We start from the raw sequence: 23,329 nt of genomic DNA on the forward strand, positions 1-23,329 counted from the left end.
TAAAATGCATTGAGCAGATCATGTGGGTTTTCTTTATGTCATTGTATTTATTTAGGTCTTTCCTTTTGCACGCTTCTATCCATTTTTTTCTTAGTTTTTTGGTCTTTGGAAATGAATGAAAGCTTATATATTTCTTCTTGTTTTTCCATCTGAATACACAGGTAGCTACAGCACACGACACCATGCCAAAAAAATGTGGAAAAAAACACCAAACAAGTGCGATAAAACGTCGTGCCAAGGAAGTTGCCGTCGTGCTGCAACAAGGGGGCGGGGCTTAAGGCTTGATGAAGGGCCGGAGCCCCGGCCGGAGCATAATCGTGACGCCAGCCAATCACCGTCCACGATGGGTTCTCATTAACATTTCTATTTCTATTTTTTATTCAATAACAATTGCTTAATACGATAAATAACAAAAAATCGTCATCTTATTTTATTTTATTTTAATAGTTTATAACATTAAAAGCATCCAAGAGCTCCTAATAAAAAAGCTCATTTCGAATTTTGGTTCTTCACGTTCTATGCGAGTGACATTACCTCTTCTTTACCTTCCTTGAGCTGGGTGACTCACTTCAGTCCAGCATTGCCAGACTATCGTACTACTACTCAGCACTCCGTATTTTTCAACTTCTCCCCGTAACTCTTGCAAAAAAAACATCAACAATTAACAATGACTTTGATTAATAACGTTATTTGTTAGGGTATGACAGATTTGGGCCTGAAATAGACAAGTGCAATGCTCTGAGTACGATAATCCGGGGACCGCTGCGGCCTCACTCCCAGCGGCCACACCGTTTCCATGCGTATGACGATGCTTCACAAATACGTCAAATCAGCTTAATTACCGTTGATTAATTATTTTCTCTCGCAAAGAATATATTGATTTTGCATGACAAGTTTGACTGAATACCGTCATTTGCTGAGGGGTGATGACTTCAGGGCAGAAACTGATAAATGCAATGTTCTTAATGCGACAATCTGGTAACCCTTATACTGGATACCGCTGCCATTCTCGAACCCATGCTGTAATTATTCTCACACTGCAGATAATTATAACAGTACCACTTCCTCGCCCCAAGTATCACACAAACAACAATACCGCCCTTAATAAATCACGGTTCACAGGCTACTTGTTAATATTGTTATGCCGGACGTGTTACTTGGGTTCCGTGTCGCCGTCAGGAGACTCCGTGGGAGGGAGATATGTAAACACTTTGCACAGCTTCTGAATTTTAATATTCTTCCTTAGTAGTACACTTCACTTACCACTAGCTTACTATGACCAGGGCCCGTGAGAGGGGGGTGAAGCTGGTATCTTTACACCAGGGCCCGGCCTCAAAGGGGGCCAGTCACCCGACCAGGAGGGAAAAAAATGGGAGAGTAAATGGAGAGAGAGAGAGAGAGAGAGAGAGAGAGAGAGAGAGAGAGAGAGAGAGAGAGAGAGAATACTAATATGCAAAACACACCATAAACATGATATGTATATATATAATAGAAGTTTCTACAGTTTATCAGTAAAATAATAGTTGTTGAAAAACTTTTTCTAAATAATCTTAAGCCTGGAGTGACACCACGTAATTACGTAAATGAATGCAGCTCAGCTGTGTTGGAATATAAGCGATGTCATTCAACTCTCCGTCTCGCTCAGTCACCATCATTCTGTGGCAGGGTGTACATCGTCTCTCTCATTCCTTGGCAAATATTTCAGTAAGTTACAGAACTTACAGACTTTAAGTTAAGAAACTACTTATAATTTTATCCGTATGTTTAAGTATGTAGCATAATGTAGGACAGTGTAGAGCAGTCTGGATACTGAGTGATAGAGAGAGATGAAGCTATGAACGCGTCTAGTTCTCGTATGACAGGGCTGGACCGCTGGGCCCTGGGGTAGGGAAGGGAAGAAAAGGATATGGCGATAATGCGGATTGAGCATGAAGATCTTTTCAGTTGTTATTAAGTTGTGGGAGTTATATTCCTATAATGAGAAATTGGAATAAAATATAGATTTTCTTTTGAGTAATGTACTGTACAGTGTTAGTCTGTACCATGTTTGATTAGCTGAATTATCATTACATATCAGTAAATAATTGATTATTTTACTGTATTTATAGGCCTATGGTATGGACCGTATAGTGTTATGTGCATTGTTTATTTACACCAGTTTGTTTATGATAGTTTATCCATATTTTCCTTTAAAATATATGCAGACAGTCACACCTGGTTGTTTTTCATAATTTTCTTGGGGGAGGGGAGGGGGAGGCTTACATCGCATGGTTCTTACCCCTTAGCTGGATAATGCCTAGTCCCAAACGCTGGGAGATACTTAAGAGTCACATTGCGGCATCTCTTCACGGTTTATCTGGAACTCGGTGGACAGATAGAGTAGCTAGTGTCAGGCCCTTTGCACACCATTTACCTGGTATTCTCGCTTCACTTAAAGAAATATCCCAACTGAAGAGTTTAACAGCTAAAACTAAAGTAGATGTGGCAGCCGCTATTAAGTATGTGTCTTCTTTTGAATGTATTTTGATGGCTGCTTTTTGGTTCAAGTTATTGAATTCAATAGATCAGAGAAATCAGGTGATTCAAGCTCAGTCTTCTACTGTAGATATTGAAGTAAAAAACATAGAGGACTTGGAAACTGAATTGCAGTCTCTCAAAAAGAAGTGGCATTTAATTTATGATGAAGCCAAAGTTGTTGCAGTTGCCATGAACATTGACCCAGTATTTCGAGTCACTCGGAAAGGAAAAAGAAAATCCTTTTTTGATGACTCCGACTCTGATGATGATAAGGTATCAGGTGAAGATTCACTTATACAGACAGACGAACATAGGTTTAAGAAAGAAGTGTTTTTTAAGGTTATTGACACAGTATGTGAGAGACTAAACAAGCGTTACCAGGCCATCTTCCAGATTAACAAACTATTTGGGTTTCTGTGGTCATATCTTGATATGACTGATGAAGTGATAGTAAATGATTCTAAAAACTTTAGCACTAAGTATAGCAAAGACATCTCTAGTGACAAGCTAACTGAGGAAATTCTGTACCTTAAGAATATACATAAAGCCAATTTAGATGACAACTCTCTCTCTCCACTTCTGCTTCTTAATAAGATCACAAAATTAAAACTACAAGATTTGTTTCCAAATATATGCATAGCCTTGAGAATTTTCTTGACGTTGCCAGTCACAGTTGCCTCTGCAGAAAGATCCTTTAGCAAATTAAAGTTGATTAAGAATCACTTAAGAAGCACAATGGGACAAGAGAGATTATCATCACTAAGTCTTTTAAGCATTGAAAGTGATTTGGCACGAAAGATTGATTTTGATGATTTAATTGAGTGTTTTGCTGCTAGAAAAGCAAGGAAAGGAGTATTTCTTTAATAATTATACATGTATACTTGTATAAAACAGTCACATTTATGATTTATTTAATATAGGGAAATTTGAATTTCAAATTCATCAAAACTTTATTATGCATGATAATTATACACAACATGCAACAGGCCAACAGTGACTTACTGCACAATGCCACTTTAATGAGCTTCATGAGTAAGTTTTGTTTATCTCAAATTATACGAAATGTAATAACAAAATAAGTTGTTAACTGCAAGTCATAAATAAAGCTCCAATACGGCAAGATGAACAGAATTTACATCCTACCAGTGAACATTTATGGCTTTAAATTGGCTCTTAAAATTGGTCAAATTCTAAAATCCTGATCCCCCCAGCTGGATGGGCTCACTTCGCTCGCCAAATGGTAGGGGCCCAATGACACTCATAGTACCAGGGCCCAGTGATGGCTCTCCCTGGCCCTGACTATGACTGGGACTGCACTCCTCTCGCATCTCTTCTCCTATATATATCCAGAACAGTACAGTCTAGAATGTTACAGTATATTTTAGATCATACAAGAACATGTAGCAAAAGTATGTGCGGGTTGGCAACACTTCCCGCCTGGCGCCTGACCGCGCCCCGCGGGGCGCGGACGAGGCTTTGCTCCCCGCCCCCTTGCTCGCTCTTCCCGGAGCCTTCTAGAGCCCCATGGACGCCGCGGGGAAGCTTCCAGCACAACAATATATTCATCCAAGTGACCGAAGCAGTTTGAAACTTACCCAGGCAAGCCCTACTTACGTTGCCAGATTGTCGTACTCTGCCTCTTAAGGCGGACACACAATATGCGATGCGGCCTGTCCGGCGGCCGAAAAGTGGGCTGAGCTAGAGGCCTTAAGACAGTGTATACGGGTGTAATTTGTGCGGCGCGGCCTCACGAAGCGGCCCGATGGCCACGGCCAATAGAAGAGAGACATGCGCAGGGTTGTGACGTCAGCAGGTGACGTCAGCGGAAGCCGTCGAGAGAAAACGGATGATTTTGTAGCGTAAACTATTCTCTCTCTCTCTCTCTCTCTCTCTCTCTCTCTCTCTCTCTCTCTCTCTCTCTCTCTCTTAATATTATTATTATTATTATTATTATTACTACTACTACACTAATTCTCTCTCTCTCTCTCTCTCTCTCTCTCTCTCTCTCTCTATATATATATATATATATATATATGTGTGTGTGTGTGTGTGTTTGTGTGATTAACCTTCTTATCCAAGTATTTTTGGACATATTCTTACTCGCCGCAATCATCCTCTATTGAACAGTTCACCTGTCCTCCCTCTGTAACATCTTAACCACTTCTACCCAGTACCGACTTCTAGCCCATTAATTGTGTGACTGCTTCAGTTCCTTAATCCTAAATGCTAAAGTTACCCATCGAAATAAAAGAAAATGGAGCGTAAATGCTAAAGTTACCCATAGAAATAAAAGAAAATGGAGCAAATGAGATACATACCCACCAGCGGTCAGGCGAAGACTAGTGGGGTGGGACCGTGGGGCGTGGGCGGGACTGAGTGACTTCCCGTGACGTCACTGCGCAGAGAGAAGAATTCTGGTACGAGGCTGAACAGATCTTATATTCTCTTGGCCTTGCGATGGCCTTCTGTTTATGTTTGAAATTCCGTCCGACGCGGCCCGCGGCCTCACAGTGTGTATGACGTTGCGGCGCGGCTTTGAGGCGGGAATTATCTCAGAGCGACGCTGACAGCCGTGGTGTACACATTATTTACGCTCCACGATGTCTGATGTCTGGATAAATAAAGACTTTTGGATCTTTTTTATTGATCTGTACAAGGGGCATCCATGTTTGTGGACATAAAACATAAATTGTATTGATGTTGTCGCTGCGGCGGTGGAGCTAAGAATGATGGCCGCCGCCCGGTATTCCGTGAGGCCGCTTCACAGTGTGTATGCTTCATCCGGCCGACGAGTCTCCGCCCACTTTCGGCCGCCGGACAGGCCGCATCGCATAGTGTGTGTCCGCCTTTATGTTTGCCGATTTCCGACCCAACAACTGCTTTCATCACCCAATAACTTCCTTCATATATGGTTATCGTTTAAATGGTTAATTATTGGTGTTTCTTGGCAACAGTTATGGGCCAGAAACCGTTAAATACGCGGCTCTGAGTACGACAATCTGACAACGATGAGCCCTTCTGGTATGCTGATTATATTGGCTGACTCGCTTGATGCGGAAACCCTCCCAAACTCAGTCTGCCACTCTTATCGCTTTGCCGACTGGTCAAGGAGTGGCTTTCCCATCCAGTCGGTCACGGGTTCGATCCTCGGCACCGGTTAAACTCTCTCCGGATCTGACTTAATTTCTCGTGTGGATGTATGGTTAAAATAAATTCAGGGTGTTACACTGTGCTCATGTTGAAAGACACACCGCGCACAACCCTGACCCCTGCAACAGAGCTGACACTGGAACAAATCTCACACAGCAACACACGTGACACCTTCAACACACCTGACACTGGAACAAATCTCACAGAGCAACACACGTGACCACCTTCAACACACCTGACACACTCGAACACACCTGGCCCTGCAATACAAATGACCACCTGCAACACACCTGACCACCTGCAACACACCTGACACTGGAACAAATCTCACACAGCAACACACATGACCACCTTCAACACACCTGACACACTCGAACATACCTGGCCCTGCAACACAAATGACCACCTACAACACACCTGACCACCTGCAACACACCTGGCACTGCAACACACCTAGCTGATAGTCCGAGAGCTAGCTACGGGTGATTTTACCCCAACGAGCCCAGAAGATATAATGCTCTAACTTGGTTAAGTTTATCACCGACAATTGAAAAAGGTTTGTCAGCTGCTTCAACTCGGGTGGGTGTTGCCCCCAGGGGGTGCCAAAATACCCCTTTTTGAGGTTGATTTTACTTTTCAAACTATACACTTCAAACTTTGTATATAAAACTATGTATTTATTCTTAATAATATGGCGATATAACTCACAGAATATTTAAGGGGGATGATGGGGTCAGCTGCCCTTAAAAAGACCCTAAAAGTGTTGGATTTTACCCCAAAAGCTACACGAATCATATTCACTCAGTATAATGATAAAATGCAGTAGATATGAATCTACTAATAACTGACACTATTTCTCGGTGGTAAAAGGGGGTCAGCTGCCCTCCAAATTTAGTCTGATTTTGGCCCTTGGGGTAAAAATGTCTTACCCCAAGAGCTACACGTACCAAAATGCAGTAGCACAGAGTTAATCTGTCCAAATTGATAATGAGACTAAAACTGACAACATTATCAGGTGGTAAGATGTGGTCAGCTGACCTCACGGGGTCAAAATGGGCAAAATTTGGAGGTCAGCTGACCACATCTTACCACCTGATAATGTTGTCAGTTTTAGTCTCATTATCAATTTGGACAGATTAACTCTGTGCTACTGCATTTTGGTACGTGTAGCTCTTGGGGTAAGACATTTTTACCCCAAGGGCCAAAATCAGACTAAATTTGGAGGGCAGCTGACCCCCTTTTACCACCGAGAAATAGTGTCAGTTATTAGTAGATTCATATCTACTGCATTTTATCATTATACTGAGTGAATATGATTCGTGTAGCTTTTGGGGTAAAATCCAACACTTTTAGGGTCTTTTTAAGGGCAGCTGACCCCTTCATCCCCCTTAAATATTCTGTGAGTTATATCGCCATATTATTAAGAATAAATACATAGTTTTATATACAAAGTTTGAAGTGTATAGTTTGAAAAGTAAAATCAACCTCAAAAAGGGGTATTTGGCACCCTGGGGCAACACCACACCACCGAGTTGAAGCAGCTGACAAACCTTTTTCAATTGTCGGTGATAAACTTAACCAAGTTAGAGCATTATATCTTCTGGGCTCGTTGGGGTAAAATCACCCGTTGCTAGCTCTCGGACTATGACACTGGAACAAATCTCACACACCAACACACACGACATTACATTCACTTTCAGACGTAAACTCTATATTTCCATGCGTGTTCACGTCGTGGTCTGATACGTAGTAAGGTGGGTAGTGGGCGCACCTGATGTCAAGTGCATCGTTGAGGGTTGTTGTTGTTATTCCTATATGATACGAGTTTTAAGGCGACAGTCAACACTCATGATTAGATCTAATCACACACACACAAAAAAGTAACTGAAAATGGATGAAATACATCGGGAATACCCCAAGGACGAGCAGACGCGTTGAACGAGAGAAAGGGAAAAAGGCAGAGAGTGAGAAAGGGAGGAAAGAGAAAGGGGAAGAGGAAAGGAAAGAAATGGGAAGAGAAAAGTAAAGAAAATGGGAGAGAAAATGGGACAGAGAGAGAAGGAAGGAGACGTGGAAAGCGAAGGAAAGGGTAAAATAGGGAGGGGGAGAGATAAGGAAAGAGGAAGAGAAATGAAATAGAGGAAGGGAAGGAAAGAAAAGGAGAGAAAGGGACAGAGAAAAGAGGAAAAGGGTAAAAGGGAAAGAGAAAAAGGGGAAGAGATTAGAAAAGCGAAAGGAAAAGAGAGAAGGGGACAGAAAGGAGAGATATGGAAAGGGAAGTAAAGGGAGAAATAAAAAAAGAGAAGAGAAAGGTTAAAGGAATAGGAAGAGAAAGAAAGAGAAAGGGAAAAAGGAATAGGAAGAGAAAGAAAGAGAAAGGGAAAAAGGAATAGGAAGAGAGAAAAAGAGAGAAAGGGGAAGAAAGAAAGGGTAAAAGGTAAAGAAAGGAGAAGAGAAAAGGAAAGAGAAAGGGGGACAGAGAGGGAAGGAGACATGGAAAGGGAAAGAAAGAAAAATAGAGGAGGAGAGAAAGGGGAAAATGAAGAGGAAGAGAGAAAAGGACAGAGGAAGAGGAAGAGAAAGAAAAAGTAATGGGAAAGGGAGGGAAAAGGAAAAAGGAGAGAGAAAGGGAGAGAAAGGGAAAGATGAAGGGAGAGAAAAGAAAATGAATGGGAAGGAGAAAAGGGAGAGAAAAAGGGAAAGAGAAAGGGGAGGAGAAAAAGGGAAAGACAGAGGACACGAAAGAAAAGCAAAGAGAAAGAGGAAGAGCAAAGGAGAGAAAAGGGAAGGAGAAATAGGGGAAGGGAAAGGGAAAGAAAGGGAAGTAGGGAAAATGATAGAAAGAGGAGGAAAATAATATGGAAACGTGAGAAAAGGAGAGAAAGGGAAGGGAAGGGGATAGTCCGAGAGCTAGCTACGGGTGATTTTACCCCAACGAGCCCAGAAGATATAATGCTCTAACTTGGTTAAGTTTATCACCGACAATTGAAAAAGGTTTGTCAGCTGCTTCAACTCGGGTGGGTGTTGCCCCCAGGGGGTGCCAAAATACCCCTTTTTGAGGTTGATTTTACTTTTCAAACTATACACTTCAAACTTTGTATATAAAACTATGTATTTATTCTTAATAATATGGCGATATAACTCACAGAATATTTAAGGGGGATGAAGGGGTCAGCTGCCCTTAAAAAGACCCTAAAAGTGTTGGATTTTACCCCAAAAGCTACACGAATCATATTCACTCAGTATAATGATAAAATGCAGTAGATATGAATCTACTAATAACTGACACTATTTCCCGGTGGTAAAAGGGGGTCAGCTGCCCTCCAAATTTAGTCTGATTTTGGCCCTTGGGGTAAAAATGTCTTACCCCAAGAGCTACACGTACCAAAATGCAGTAGCACAGAGTTAATCTGTCCAAATTGATAATGAGACTAAAACTGACAACATTATCAGGTGGTAAGATGTGGTCAGCTGACCTCCAAATTTTGCCCATTTTGACCCCGTGAGGTAAAAACCACATCTTACCACCTGATAATGTTGTCAGTTTTAGTCTCATTATCAATTTGGACAGATTAACTCTGTGCTACTGCATTTTGGTACGTGTAGCTCTTGGGGTAAGACATTTTACCCCAAGGGCCAAAATCAGACTAAATTTGGAGGGCAGCTGACCCCCTTTTACCACCGAGAAATAGTGTCAGTTATTAGTAGATTCATATCTACTGCATTTTATCATTATACTGAGTGAATATGATTCGTGTAGCTTTTGGGGTAAAATCCAACACTTTTAGGGTCTTTTTAAGGGCAGCTGACCCCTTCATCCCCCTTAAATATTCTGTGAGTTATATCGCCATATTATTAAGAATAAATACATAGTTTTATATACAAAGTTTGAAGTGTATAGTTTGAAAAGTAAAATCAACCTCAAAAGGGTATTTTGGCACCTGGGGCAACACCCACCCGAGTTGAAGCAGCTGACAAACCTTTTTCAATTGTCGGTGATAAACTTAACCAAGTTAGAGCATTATATCTTCTGGGCTCGTTGGGGTAAAATCACCCGTAGCTAGCTCTCGGACTAGGAGGTGAGAAAGTTAGAAAAGAGAAAAAGAGAAGGAATGAGAGAGAGAGAGAGAGAGAGAGAGAGAGAGAGAGAGAGAGAGAGAGAGAGAGAGAGAGAGAGAGAGAGAGAGAGAGAGAGAGAGAGAGAGAGAGAGAGAGAGAGAGAGAGTGTGTGTGTGTGTGTGTGTGTCAAGCCTCTTCGCAAGCAACTCGAGGGGGACATCTTGGGGTTTGGTCAGGGCGGAATTTTCCAGCGGGTGAGTCAAGTGTTGATACGCGTGCAAGCAAAGGAAAAGTCTTATCACCTCAATCAAAGGGCACTAGAGGTCAAACCTTCAGCAAACCGAAGCAAGATCTAAGCACCGAAGCATGATGTCAATTTCAAGGGGCGTGGGTTTTCCTAGCGAGTGGTACCATCGCTATATAGTGAGGGAAGATGGGCACGTTTTATGAGAAACTCCATATCCTCTTCTCTCACTAATCATCGGATGTCGCCCTTTGTCTTCTTAAGTTATAAGTGTTCCTGTATATGTTCAGAGTTTAATTGATGGCGCTACTATAAAACACCAGCCTGGATCGTAATGGCCTCCTGATGTTAAGTGTATCGTTCAGGTTTGTTGTTGTTATACCTCTCTGATACAGTTTGAAGGCGACAGTCAGCACTCATGATTAGATGTAAATCACACGCACACACACAAAATGCCTGATTATGGATGAAGTATGTCGGAAATACCTCAAGGGGAAGGGGACGCACTGAACGAGATAATGGGAAAGTGGAGAGGAGAGGGAAAGGGGAAGAGAAAAGGAAAGAAATGGGAAGAGAAAAGGAAAGAAAATGGGCGAGAGAGAGAAGGAAGAAGACGTGGAAAGCGAAGGAAAGGGTAAAATAAGGAGGGAGAGAGAAAAGGAGAGAGGAAGAGAAATAGAGAAATGAAATAGAGAAAGGGAAGGAGAGAAAAGGAGAGAATGGGACAGAGAAAAGGGAAGAGAAAGTGGATGAGATTAGAAAAGCGAAAGGAGAAGAGAGAAGGGAACAGAAAGGAAAGGAGAGACATGGAAAGGGAAGGAAAGGGAGAAATAAAAAAAAGAGAAGAGAGAAAGGAAAAGAGGAAGAGAAAGAGGAAGATAAAAAAATAAAGGGGGAGAGAAAAGGAGACAGAGAAAGGGAAGGAGAGACATGGAAAGGGGAAGAAAAATAAAAAAGGAAGGAAAGGGGAAAATGAAGAGGAAGAGAGAAAGGGACAGAGGAAGAGGAAGACGAGGAAGAAGAAAAGGGAAAAGGAGAGAAAAGGAAAAAGGAAAGAGAAAGTAAGGGATAGAAAGGGAGAGAAAGGGAAAGAGAAAGGGAGAGAAAAGTGAGAAAAGGAAAAAGAGAAAAGGGACGGAGGGAAATGGAAGCAGAGAGATGGAAATAGAAAGCTACAAAGGGAAACAGCAGGAGAGAAAGGAAAGGAGAAAAGGGAAGAGAAAGGGGTAGAGAATTAAAAGGAGAGAAAAGAAAAAGAATGGGAAGGAGAAAAAGGGAAAGAGAAAGGGGAGGAGAAAAAGGGAAAGACAGAGGAGACGAAAGAAAAACAAAGAGAAAAGGGAAGAGAAAAAGGGAAACAAAGGGAAGGAGAAAAAGGGAAGAGGGGAAAGAAAGGAAAGGAGAGGAAGGGGAGGGAAAGAGAGCATGGGAACGTGAGAAAGGGAGAGAAAGGGAAGGAAAGGAGAAGTGAGAGAGAGAGAGAGAGAGAGAGAGAGAGAGAGAGAGAGAGAGAGAGAGAGAGAGAGAGAGAGAGAGAGAGAGAGAGAGAGAGCATGTGTGTGTGTGTGTGTGTGTGTGTGTGTGTGTGTGTGTGTGTGTGTGTGTGTGTGTGTGTATGTATGTATGTATGTATGTATGTGTGTGTGTGTGTGTGTGTGTGTGTGTGTGTGTGTGTGTGTGTGTGTGTGTGTGTGTGTGTGTGTGTGTGTGTGTGTGTGTGTGTGTGTGTGTGTGTGTGTGTGTGTGTGTGTGTGTGTGTGTGTGTGTGTGTGTGTGTCTGTATGTATGTATGTATGTATGTATGTGTGTGTGTGTGTGTGTGTGTGTGTGTGACAAGCCTCCTCGCAAGCAACTCGAGGGGGACATCTTGGGGTTGATCAGAGCGGGTTTTCCGAGCGGGTGAGTGGGTGAGTCAGTGTCGAGACGCGTGCAAGGAAAGGAAAAGTCTTATCACTTCAATCAAGGACACGATAGATCAAACCTGATGTTCTTCAACGCCTCAAAAACTCAATTTATTCATCTATCAACACGACACAACCTTCCAGACACCCATCCCTTATTCTTTGACAACACTCAGATGTCACATTCTAATACACTAAACATCCTCGGTCTATCCTTAACTCAAATTCTCAACCGAAAACTCCATATCTCCTCTCACTAAATCAGCTTCCTCGAGGTTGGGCGTTCTGTATCGTCTCCGCCAGTTCTTCTCCCCCTCACAGATGCTGTCCATATACAGAGGCTTGTCCGCCCTCGTATGGACTATGCATCACACATGTGGGGGGGGGGGGGGCTCAACTTAACACAGCTCTCTTGGACAGAGTCAAAGGCTCTTCGTCTCATCAATTCCCCTCCTCATACTGACAGTCTTCTACCTCTTAAATTCCGCCGCCATGTTGCCTCTCTTTCTATCTTCTATCGATATCGTTGTGCTGACTGCTCTTCTGAACTTGCTAACTGCATGCCTCCCGCTCTCCCGCGGCCCCGCTGCACTCGTCTTTCTACTCTAGTTCATCCCTATACTGTCCAAACCCCTTATGCAAGAGTTAACCAACATCTTCACTCTTTCATCCCCTACACTGGTAAACTCTGGAACAGCCTCCCTTTGTCTGTACTTCCTCCTGCCTATGACTTGACCTCTTTCCAGAGGAGTGTATCAAGACACCTCTCCTCCCGAAATTGATCTCTCTTTTGTCTATTGTATATTGTGGGAGCAGGGTGTAGCGGGCTCTTTTTTTCTACACTCTCTTTGTTGCCCTTGAGCTGTCTCCTTTGTTATAGAAAAAAAAAGTAGAAACAGGAGGTAAGAGCTCCCGCTAGGTGCTACTGCAGACGGGGACGAGTAAAGGCATGACAGAACGGGGGCATACGCTATAGGTGAGCGTGGCCGAGGTACTCATCTCCGTCACATTGGCCCTGGATCATGAGGTGGGTAAAAAAAAACAATACCTCGAGACACAGGGTACAAGAGCATGCCACCAGGACTATCTGTCTTGAGGGGCCCACCCAAAAGCAATTGAGTGATAGCGCACCATGTTATCGCATAGGCTACAGCGGGAAGACATTACAGTCTGCAGGCCACAGGCCTGCCCTCACAAGTCGAATGCTGATAAGTTCGGCCAGGCTGGGGCAGTCCAAATTGCCTATCAGTGGTTGCCCTTGCCAACAAGATAAAAAAAACAACAAAAAAAAAAACAGTAGTGGAATACCACCATACCAACTGCTTCATTGTCGTCTTGTCCTCAGCAGTGAAGGAAGACATTGTTGTTTACAGCTGCATCACCTACGGTTTGAATCACTTCTAGCTAGAAAAATCTGGGTAAGTTCAATAACTAGGGCAGTTTTTTTTACAGCTAAGATAACAACAAGTAACATAATAATAAAAAGCCCGCTAAGCGCTGCTTCCTCAAAAGAGAAAAGAATGAGTGGCCAGAAGAGAGGTAAGCGTATTAGAGTATTGTTGTTGACATGTAGTAGTGTAGAGGCGGCGAGGAGGTGCGGGTGATCACTGCTCTCCAGGATTCCAGGGACGTCTGGTCTGTATAGTGTTGGGAACCGTTGGCTGAGGCAAAATACCACAAACAATGAGCTGAAGTTTTACTGATACTTCGAGTTCATATTAAAACAGAGTTCACAGCCAGTAACAGGGACACTGCAGCGCGGCCCCCGTCACTGGTCTTTATGTGGACTCTTGTGATATAAAATGGGACGCAGCGCCCTGCAGCAGCTACTCGAAGGATATAGCGATGGTACGTTGCCGCTGTGGTGCAGGCCCTTCCAAGTAGCTAATGTATCTATCGGCAATATCAGTAAACGGTGGCTGAGTGGTTAGTGTGCCGGTGCCGCGCTCGCCGCGTTTTAGACGATGCGGGTTCGAATCCGCTGCTACCACCTGAGATTTTTTTTTTTTTTTTTTTTTTTACGTCGTAGCCTATTGCGCCGGTAGGCTTCTTCCCGGTGGATCCTGATGGTCGGTCCAAGGCTTCTTCCCGGTGGGGCCTGTTGGTCGGCCCAGCCCGTTTTGGCGCAGGCGAGTGTTTATAGTGGCGCCATTTTGCATTGACTCATGCTGCGGAAAATTTCACATACCTTGGCAGCGTAGTGCAGAACAACGGCAGGTCAGACAGGATTATGTTGATGGCTGGGAGAGGACTGCGTTGCACAGATAAGGTAGAGAGAGGTGGCAGGGCACGGCAGGCAAACATAGAAGTCCATGCGCTCGCAAATCTTTGAAAAAAATGTCGCGCCAGCTCTGCTATACTTAGCAGATAATTTGAAGTGATCGTGGCTATCATTATATATATATATATATATATATATATATATATATATATATATATATATATATATATATTTATATATATATATATTTATATATATATATATATATATATATATATATTATATATATATATATATATATATAAATTCTTTGAGAATCATTACTGTATTCTTGGACTGATCTGATAGCTGCTGTTTAAATTAACTTTAATTAAACGTGGTATAAACATTTATTAGCTATTCTTCTATGCATTCCTGCTTATATTCTATCACTGTAGTTACTCTCCACATGGGAAAAAACATTCAAAAGTATAAAAGTGTAAGCGTAATCATGTGGTACAATACCAACTGCATATCTACAAGAATTAGAATGTTCTTTTATCACTCAAAGAATGCTATTATTAGATCTTATAATTGGCTTTATAATACAGGCCCGACACTGCCGTGCAATAACTTACATAATTCATACGGCGCCGAGGAGAGGGTCGTGGCTTTCCGAGATATCGGGAATCAGTCTGTAGCACAATGATTTCATTCTTATCGTTCTCTCCTATGCAGACCATGATTCGCTCAGCGGCGTCCAGGGCGTGGCGGGCGTGGGCCGCAGCCTCCACTAAGGCCAACATCACCACCACCACCACCGGGACTTCCACCATCGGCATCAACGTGGATCGGCGGGAACGATTAGCCGACTCTGAAAAGTCCACCTCCAGCAGGTCGGCAGTGTGAGTCCTCGTGCTGGAGCGTTGCTAGGGCCCCTGCGACACATTGTGGTATTTCTGGTGTCAGATCGGTGAAATATGAGTATCTCACAGGGGCGTCCGCAGGACTATTTTCAAGAGCGGCAGGGCAAGCATGTTTTACGTCCTATACATAAACACGTCAAGTTTTATATCTCCCTTGGTGAACCACAAGGCAATGCCACGCACAGCCTCCCAATATTTGCACCACCAGGTGTTCTCCTGAGGTTTCGATGACTATTAAATTTGTCAAAACTTGCAAACGAAAGTGTAAACGGGAGTATGGCAGATTTCCAAGGGGGGAACTGCCCCTTCCAGACCCCTTCTAAACGCTCATGGCAGCTTACAGGTAACGATCGAGTGACACACTGTTTACTATGGGAACACGATGCTGTGCCGCTCCTGGACGCGAGGGCCCGGCAGGTGCTGATCCTACCGGCACCAGCCTAGCCGCGGACACCACTGGCGGGACTGCCCAGCGCCCAGCTTGATGCCTCGTTTGCCTGTCGCTTTGCTTGGCATCGATTATAGTTGTTTATTTTTTTATCTATCTTTTGTTTTGCTTTTTGAGGAAGCGGACCTACAGTGCCTTCCACAATGATACACGAGGATTTAATGAGACTAAGATACCAGATAGCATAAACAAGGCAACTCCTGAGAGCGGGCTATTCACGAAATTCCCTCCCCATCCAATAATATATCTAACCTCCATATAAAACTTTCAGTCGTGCTTGCATCAGCTACGTAATTATCTGGTCAGTTTGTTACACTCCTCCACCGCACTGTTCGTGGACCAGTTCTTGCTTATTTTTTTCCTGAACCTAAAACCTACTTCATCTAGCCTTTAACACATTCAAAATCTGAATAATCTTGAAGTATACGTCTTTCTAAGGGATGAAAGTAAGTTTTCTTTAGTCTTTTTCTGTACGGTAAGTTCCTAAGTCCTTGAATCATTTTGGTAATTCTTCTCTCTTTCAATACAGTCTACATCCTTTATGTAATCGGGGCAACAAAACTTAACAGAATAATCTAGGTGAGGCCTCACCTGCGACAGATACAATTTATGGATAATTATTGTGTTCCGGTTGCTATGACTTTTAGCAGTAAACCTGCCTCCTCGTTGTGGTCTAATTTTCTTTCATTAGTAAATTTGCTGAAGTCACTGGTTCTAAGTTGTCAAGATCGCTGATGTAGCTGATAAACACACCGTAGTCACGATCGCTGATGTAGCTGATAAACACACCGTAGTCAAGATCGCTGATGTAGCTGATAAACACACCGTAGTCAAGATCGCTGATGTAGCTGATAAACACACCGTAGTCAAGATCGCTGATGTAGCTGATAAACACGCCGTAGTCAAGATCGCTGATGTAGCTGATAAACACACCGTAGTCAAGATCGCTGATGTAGCTGATAAACACGCCGTAGTCACGATCGCTGATGTAGCTGATAAACACACCGTAGTCAAGATCGCTGATGTAGCTGATAAACACACCGTAGTCAAGATCGCTGATGTAGCTGATAAACACACCGTAATCAAGATCGCTGATGTAGCTGATAAACACACCGTAGTCAAGATCGCTGATGTAGCTGATAAACACGCCGTAGTCAAGATCGCTGATGTAGCTGATAAACACACCGTAGTCAAGATCGCTGATGTAGCTGATAAAGAGTAATGGACCTGAGACTGATCCATGCGCGACACTGGACCAAATCTGGCGAGCACGAGCTTTTGCTGGCAGCTTTTGCTGGAGGGATGGCTTGCTCCCGAGCTTTTGCTCCAGCGTTTAGCTCGCCGCTTGGATGGGGAGCAGCTCGGCGAGCCGCAAGCAGGCAGTCAAATGAGCTCTTTGGTGCACCGATATGTGAATAATATATATTACCTAGTGTATTGCATCCGTATACCCATGATATTAGAAAACTTGTTCACATACTCCTTTTATGTTTGACGGTGTTTGTAATATTTTATAATGTTGAGAAAAGTAGTGTTGGATTTTATTTTGATTTCCAAGACCAAGACGGCCCAGGCCAGCTGATATAAACACTCGCCATGGCCACCTCTCCTCGTTCAAAAGTTCACTTGTCCTCCATTGTACACTCTTTGATAGCAAGAGTCTGGGACCATCCCGAGTTATGGGACCACAGCCATCCAGATTTCTGTAAGTCTACGCTGAAGAAAGTTATGATGTTATGTTGTACACATCATGGGTCTCCCTCCCTTCTCTTCAGCCATGACCGAACCCAGACTCGTCTTTTCTTCTTCTGAGCTCGTTGAATAACGGCAAGTAATGCCGTCACAGCTGCACACTTAGCCGTAATGCGAAGCGTAGGTGTAGTAGGCGCCATGGTTGAGGCTTTGTTTACAATGTTGCTCGCCGCTCGCCCCTCGTCAGTGTGACGACAACAGTGACTTGCTCGCGAGCAAAAGCTGCCAGCAAGAGCTCGTGCTCGCCAGATTTGGGTCCAGTGTGACGCCAGCTTAACACGAGCCCAATCTTATTGAATCAAGTGTGTTTTAGCGTTTTAACCCAGTTTGCTGTGTACCCGAGTTTGTCATCCATCTTGACGCTGCATTTCCCGATCTCACCAGCCTATTTGGAATAAACTGTTGAGCCGACTTAATCTGGATTATGAATTATGTGCACAGATCCTCAAGAGACGCTTTGTCATACTAATCTTAGTCTTCTGACCCTTAACCTGGCTGGTGACCTCACACTCCCAATTCAGCTTCCCCGCCCATTATCTTCATTCTCTCATCAAGGCTCCCTGCCCCTCAGGACCAGTTCTAACCTAACTTCCCCATGAACTCCATCCAGATAAATCCTGACAGATGTGGTCTCACTTCCACAAAGTTTTCTGTTCTACAATTGGGCACACGCATATTAGTAACCCTTTTTTACAGTAAAGGAAGCACCTCATGGGCAAAAATGAATGAGAAAAAAGCCCGCTAATCACTTCTCCTATACAAGAAAGTATAGACGAGTGGCCAAAAGAGAAATAATTGCTTTCCGTATTAAGTGACACGTATGATAGCTATTACCTAATTTTTCCCAGATTTCATGATCACCAATTGTCATCATCGTTGCAGAGCATTAAGTTCAGAATGCTATTACTTGTTATTTTGTTATTTTGAAAAATTATCTAGCACTTGCTCAATTAAACGTTTCCATTGAAGATCACCCACAGGTAATCCCAGATGGTCTTACTATAAATAAAATCAAACACTGGACACACATAACCATATCCGGAGGCCCTGATTATTTCTTAAAGTAAGGCGGAAGAGACACTTATTTAATTGGGAAGCCGGTAGACACCTGAAATTAGTTCAATTGTCTTGAGGAGCAGTGGTGGTCAACGGCATCATCATTTTGGTGATGTAGGCAGGACTTTCATAGAGACGCCTCGTTTACATCATGTATTCCTGCCGTGTGCTAGGTTAGGGTTAATAAATAACATGTAAGTGATATTCTTGATCATGACTTTTCCTGTCCGCAGAGACGAGGGTCTCAAATGGAGGTTCCCCGCGGACGATAGGACACAGGCCATGGTGGCGGCTGTGGAGAGCGGCTATTGTATGCACACCATCTTCACCTTCAACTCCAAGGCGCCCATCACCCCTGACCTGATGGAGGAAGCGCTCGTCCACCTCTACGGGTAGGTGCAGTGGGGGCCTGGACGTACACAGGTACTGTATAATGCCTTGGTGGATAAGCTATGCTTTATATGGATGTAGTTATGCTGTTCAAGAGTGACCACATGTGAGACTTTTCTCATTTTCACTTTCTTCCAACAGCAAGATCGAGTCACTCAGACTTTGCTTCCGGCAGCGGGACGGGCAGCTGTGGGTCGCCGACATGCCGCGACAAAAACTAGATTTTCAGGTACAGTACTATTAGTGATACGTGCCTGCACACTGGCATAACTCCATGGCCTTGCCTTGCTAATAGGCAAAGTTTTGAGTGCTACATGTCATCCTTGTAGTCAGTCACAACACATCGCCGCTTTTGTCTTTCAGGTGGTGAACAACGCGGACTTGGAGCACGAACACTCTGAACTCCATAAAGTAAAATTTGACCTCAACAATGGGCCGCTGTGGAATGCTCGGCTCATGCCATGTCCTCCAGATGCTCCCTGTCCTCTCCCTGAAGTGAAGGCAGCATATCCTCATCAGTGTCACCTCCTGATGCACGTCAGTCATGCTGCTAACGACGGAATAGTCTTACTACTGATGTCGGAGCTGCTGTCCCAAATCATCGACAGCCTCCTCGAGGGGTCACCCGTGGACACCAGGCCTGTCGGGGAGCTCCGTGACGGCGTGGAGGCCAGAGAGGAGGAAAACAGGATTAGGGAAGAACTGGAAAGGGATCCTGAGAGGCTTATGGTGGCCATGAGAAAACATCTAGCGAGCAAACATCTTCCTCTGCTCATGGAAGCTTATGGTGTCCCGAACGAAGCAAACTCAACTACGACGTATTTGGAGCCGGTGCTCCTCGACAAGCAGACAATGGAGAAGATCACTGCCAAGGCTCGCGCCACTGGCACCACCCTCAACGCCTGCTTCACTGCTGCCTTGAACGTGTCCATGATGGAGGTGGCGCGCGAGGGGGGTTTGGAAAGAGACGTCTACAGTATTTCCACACGGATTCCCGTCGATTCCCGCCGATTCATGAAGAGCTGTATGAACCTTCCCCTTGGCTGCCATGCCATGCCCTTCACGCAGTGCACCTCAACCCCACGCGATGTGAAGAAAAACTTCTGGCAATATGTGCAGCACCTTGACACCGAACTCCGCGGGAAGATTAAAAGGAACTACATGTGTGAACAGAAGGTGCTGGAGGCGCTGCTCAGGCCGGAGGGATTTACGCACGAGGTTAAGTTTGGTGGTCTACATATCCCTGACTATGACTATCTTTTCTCAAACCTCTACTCTCCCACTATCACTCACCAGCGAGGCGTTGGCAAGAATGTTCAAATAACAGCGGCGGGTGTTTACAACAGCTTTCATACAGGGAACACTGGTATTGGACAAGGTGTATTCTCCTTTAGGGACCATGTCCGTTTTGTGTTCGCTTACTCCACAGGAGTCTTGAACAGGAGAGTAGGTGAAAGATTGCTCGAGAAAAACGTCTCTGTGCTCCATGATGTCTCCAATATGGTGGAGTAAAGGTAAATGTAGAACTATCTGGGGAGGTGGTGGCTGAGTGGTGAGAGCGCTTCCGCGGCGTCTGGGAGTACCCAGGTTTGCGACCCGCCCGCTGATCCAAACAAGCTGGCAACTTTTCAATCATCGCCGAGTGGCTAAGTCTTACAGGGGTTCCCAAGCTTTTCGTAGCACGACCCCATTCAGCACTTTCAACTGTTCAGTGCGACCCCAAGTATATATATATATATATATATATATATATATATATATATATATATATATATATATATATATATATATATATATATATATATATATATATATCCCAAGTGTTTATGTTTACTTATACATTTACAGCACTATTGTGAATTTTTGGTCATATGATGTATTTATGTAAAGGAGAAAAACATATTTAGATTTTCCTGACAAAAGGAGGCGTTTTGTTATGGTATTATTGCCGAGAGTAGCATCATCAACAGCTTCACTGACGTCAGCAATTCCATGTTTGTCGAGGAATGATGTATTAATAGAGCGTCTCCGTTTCTTGGTTGAAGTTTCAGATGGTGTCCATGGGCGGATCCAGAAAATCAATTTTGGGGGGGCCCGATGGTAAAATTTCATAAGTTAGCGACAGCCTCAAAACAGAGAAGACCAATGAATAGTGATGGCGGTTCTTTGCTTAAAATCCGCAGCTCCTGAACAATCAACGTATATGTGACAAATGAATTTTTCTTGTGTGTATATATATATATATATATATATATATATATATATATATATATATATATATATATATATATATATATATATATATATATATATGAAGTGCAATCAATATTTAAGCTGGCAAGCAATAACAAGAAACAAACATCCGACCAGTGAAAAGGCAGATCTGAACATGTGGAAATCATCATCATACGAGAATTCGAAGAAAACTTAACGTTTATTTCGATATGTAAGCAGCAAGGGTGATCATAATACAGGTCATATATATATATTACAAAATTAGCCCTTACAAAAAAATAGTTAATATGTAAAATTAGACACAGCTGAAGATAAAAAGGAATTCTTATAGGGCTTCTTTTACATGGGATTGAGGTGTTGGTGGTAGCGAGTGTTCTTAAGTGCTAATAGGTTCACGGATAGAGAAACTCAATATCCGTCAGGGTTAATTTATTTGCAAAACATCACACAGGTCATGGACATAGACAAGACACTAAGAAAAGGTGTTTGTGTGGGTATGTGTTTGTGTGAATTTTGTGAAGTGTGGATGACATTTAAGTGTTGGTGTATGTGTATAACAATGTGTAACGGTGGACAAGAAAAGGACATAGACGGACAGTCAAAGGTAAACGAGTACAAGAAAAGTTAAACACTGAAGACACGACGCGGACTGGGACAAGTACTGACGATGAACATTTAACATGAAAACACTTATAATCTTAAGTCTGTGTTTACAGCGCCCCATTTTCTTATTGTCACTGAGGGGAAGGAGCACGGAATTTGAGCGATGACTGCTACAGATATTCCCCCAGAGACTTCATAGAAGAAACGATATCTTCCTGGTGCGGACTGGTACAGACGGTGTTGTTTCGGCGACGGAGAGATGGGGCGCCTGGTCTGGGGCCAGCAGGTACGCCGGCTTGACCCTGTCTATGGGAACCATGTTTGTCGATCGTGACAGTCTATCTGGTCCGTCTCAGGACGCGGTAGGGTCCTTGGTAGGGCTGCTGCAGGGGCCGCCGGACGGCATCCACGCGCACGAAGACGTGGGTGCAGGTGTCGAGGTCCTGGTTGACGAAGGTCTTCTTCGGGGAAGAGCGAGGCTGCACCGGCTGGAGGCTCCTCATGGCACCTTTGAGGCGGGCGGCGAAGTCCTGGACGCCGCAGGGGGCAGTGTCAGGTGTGGGCGCCAGAAGTTCGCCGGGAGCCGGAGGTTGGTGCCGTACACTAGTTCAGCCGAGGAGTGGTGCAGGTCTTCCTTCAGGGAGGACCTGATGCCGAGGAGGACCAAGAGAAGAGCCAGGGACCAGTTGTTGCGTTTGGTGGAGGCCATGAGGGAATATTTCAGCTGCCGATGGAAGCGCTCGACCATGCCGTTAGCCTGCGGGTGATAGCTTGACGTTCTGTAGCGGCGGATGCCGAGGAGGGTCATGACTTTGTTCCACACGTTAGCCTCGAACTGGCCGCCGCGGTCTGAGGTGAGGCTGAGAGAGACGCCGAACCTGGAGACCCAAGTGGCGATGAAGGCGTGGGCGACGGCGTCCGTAGTGATGTCAGCGATGGGGGCGGCCTCGGGCCAGCGTGTGAAACGATCCACGCAGGTGAGGATGTAGCGGTGGCCTGCGGAGGGTGGCAGGGGACCAACAAGGTCGATGTGGACATGGTCGAACCTCTCCGTGACGGGCGTGAAGGTGCCGGGTGGAGAGTCTGTGTGTCGCGTCACCTTGGAGGCTTGGCAGTCAGTGCAGGTTTTGGTCCATAGTCTGACGTCTTTGTTAATTCCCTCCCAAATGAAGCGGGACGTCATCAGGCGCTGCGCGGCTCGAATGCCACGATGAGAGAGGTCGTGAAGCTGACGGAAGGCCTGGTAGCGGTGTCGCTGTGGCAGGTAGGGACGGATGGTGGCCGTAGAGACGTCAGCGTAGAGAGTGACCTTGGTGCCTGGGAGTGTGATTTTCTTCACTTTAAGCGCCGGGTTGTCCAGAAGCTTCTCCAGCTCTGCGTCGCCGGACTGATCGGCGGCTATCGCGGCGTAATCAAGTGAAGAGGACGTCACAGCGGTAATGTTGAGGGAGAGGGCGTCAGCTGGAGCGTTGTCTGCACCTTTGATGCACCGGATGTCAGTGGTGAACTGCGAGATGTAGTCCATGTGACGGAGTTGACGTGGTGTATAAGAGTCTTTGTTCCTCAGGAAGGTTGTAGTGAGGATGACATTTAAATGTTGGTGTATGTGTATAACAATGTGTAACGGTGGACAACAAAAGGACATAGACGGACAGTCAAAGTTAAACGAGTACAAGAAAAGTTAAACATTGAAGACACGACGCGGACTGGGACAAGTACTGACGATGAACATTTAACATGAAAACACTTATAATCTTAGTCTGTGTTTACAGCGCCCCATTTTCTTATTGTCACTGAGGGGAAGGAGCACGGAATTTGAACGATGACTGCAACACAGGTAACACATTT

At 44.3% G+C, this 23,329-nt stretch overlaps 1 protein-coding gene across 7 annotated transcripts in view; it reads left to right on the forward strand.

The window, feature by feature from the left end:
• The window catches only part of LOC127006182 (uncharacterized), a 64,684-nt gene that overhangs the window by 9,580 nt on the left and 31,775 nt on the right, over positions 1–23,329 (forward strand). The window contains exons 1-5 of one of the 7 annotated variants that reach the window (XM_050875742.1): positions 13,385–13,506; positions 14,810–14,976; positions 18,487–18,645; positions 18,785–18,872; positions 19,007–21,208. In XM_050875742.1, the coding sequence (XP_050731699.1) occupies positions 14,813–14,976; positions 18,487–18,645; positions 18,785–18,872; positions 19,007–20,155 (1,560 nt within the window). In that variant the 5' untranslated portion in view covers positions 13,385–13,506; positions 14,810–14,812 and the 3' untranslated portion in view covers positions 20,156–21,208. The other 6 variants (XM_050875738.1, XM_050875745.1, XM_050875736.1 and 3 more) reach the window with 6 other exon arrangements.

The sequence above is a fragment of the Eriocheir sinensis genome, chromosome 32, assembly GCF_024679095.1.
Source record: "Eriocheir sinensis breed Jianghai 21 chromosome 32, ASM2467909v1, whole genome shotgun sequence".
NCBI lineage: Eukaryota > Metazoa > Arthropoda > Malacostraca > Decapoda > Varunidae > Eriocheir > Eriocheir sinensis.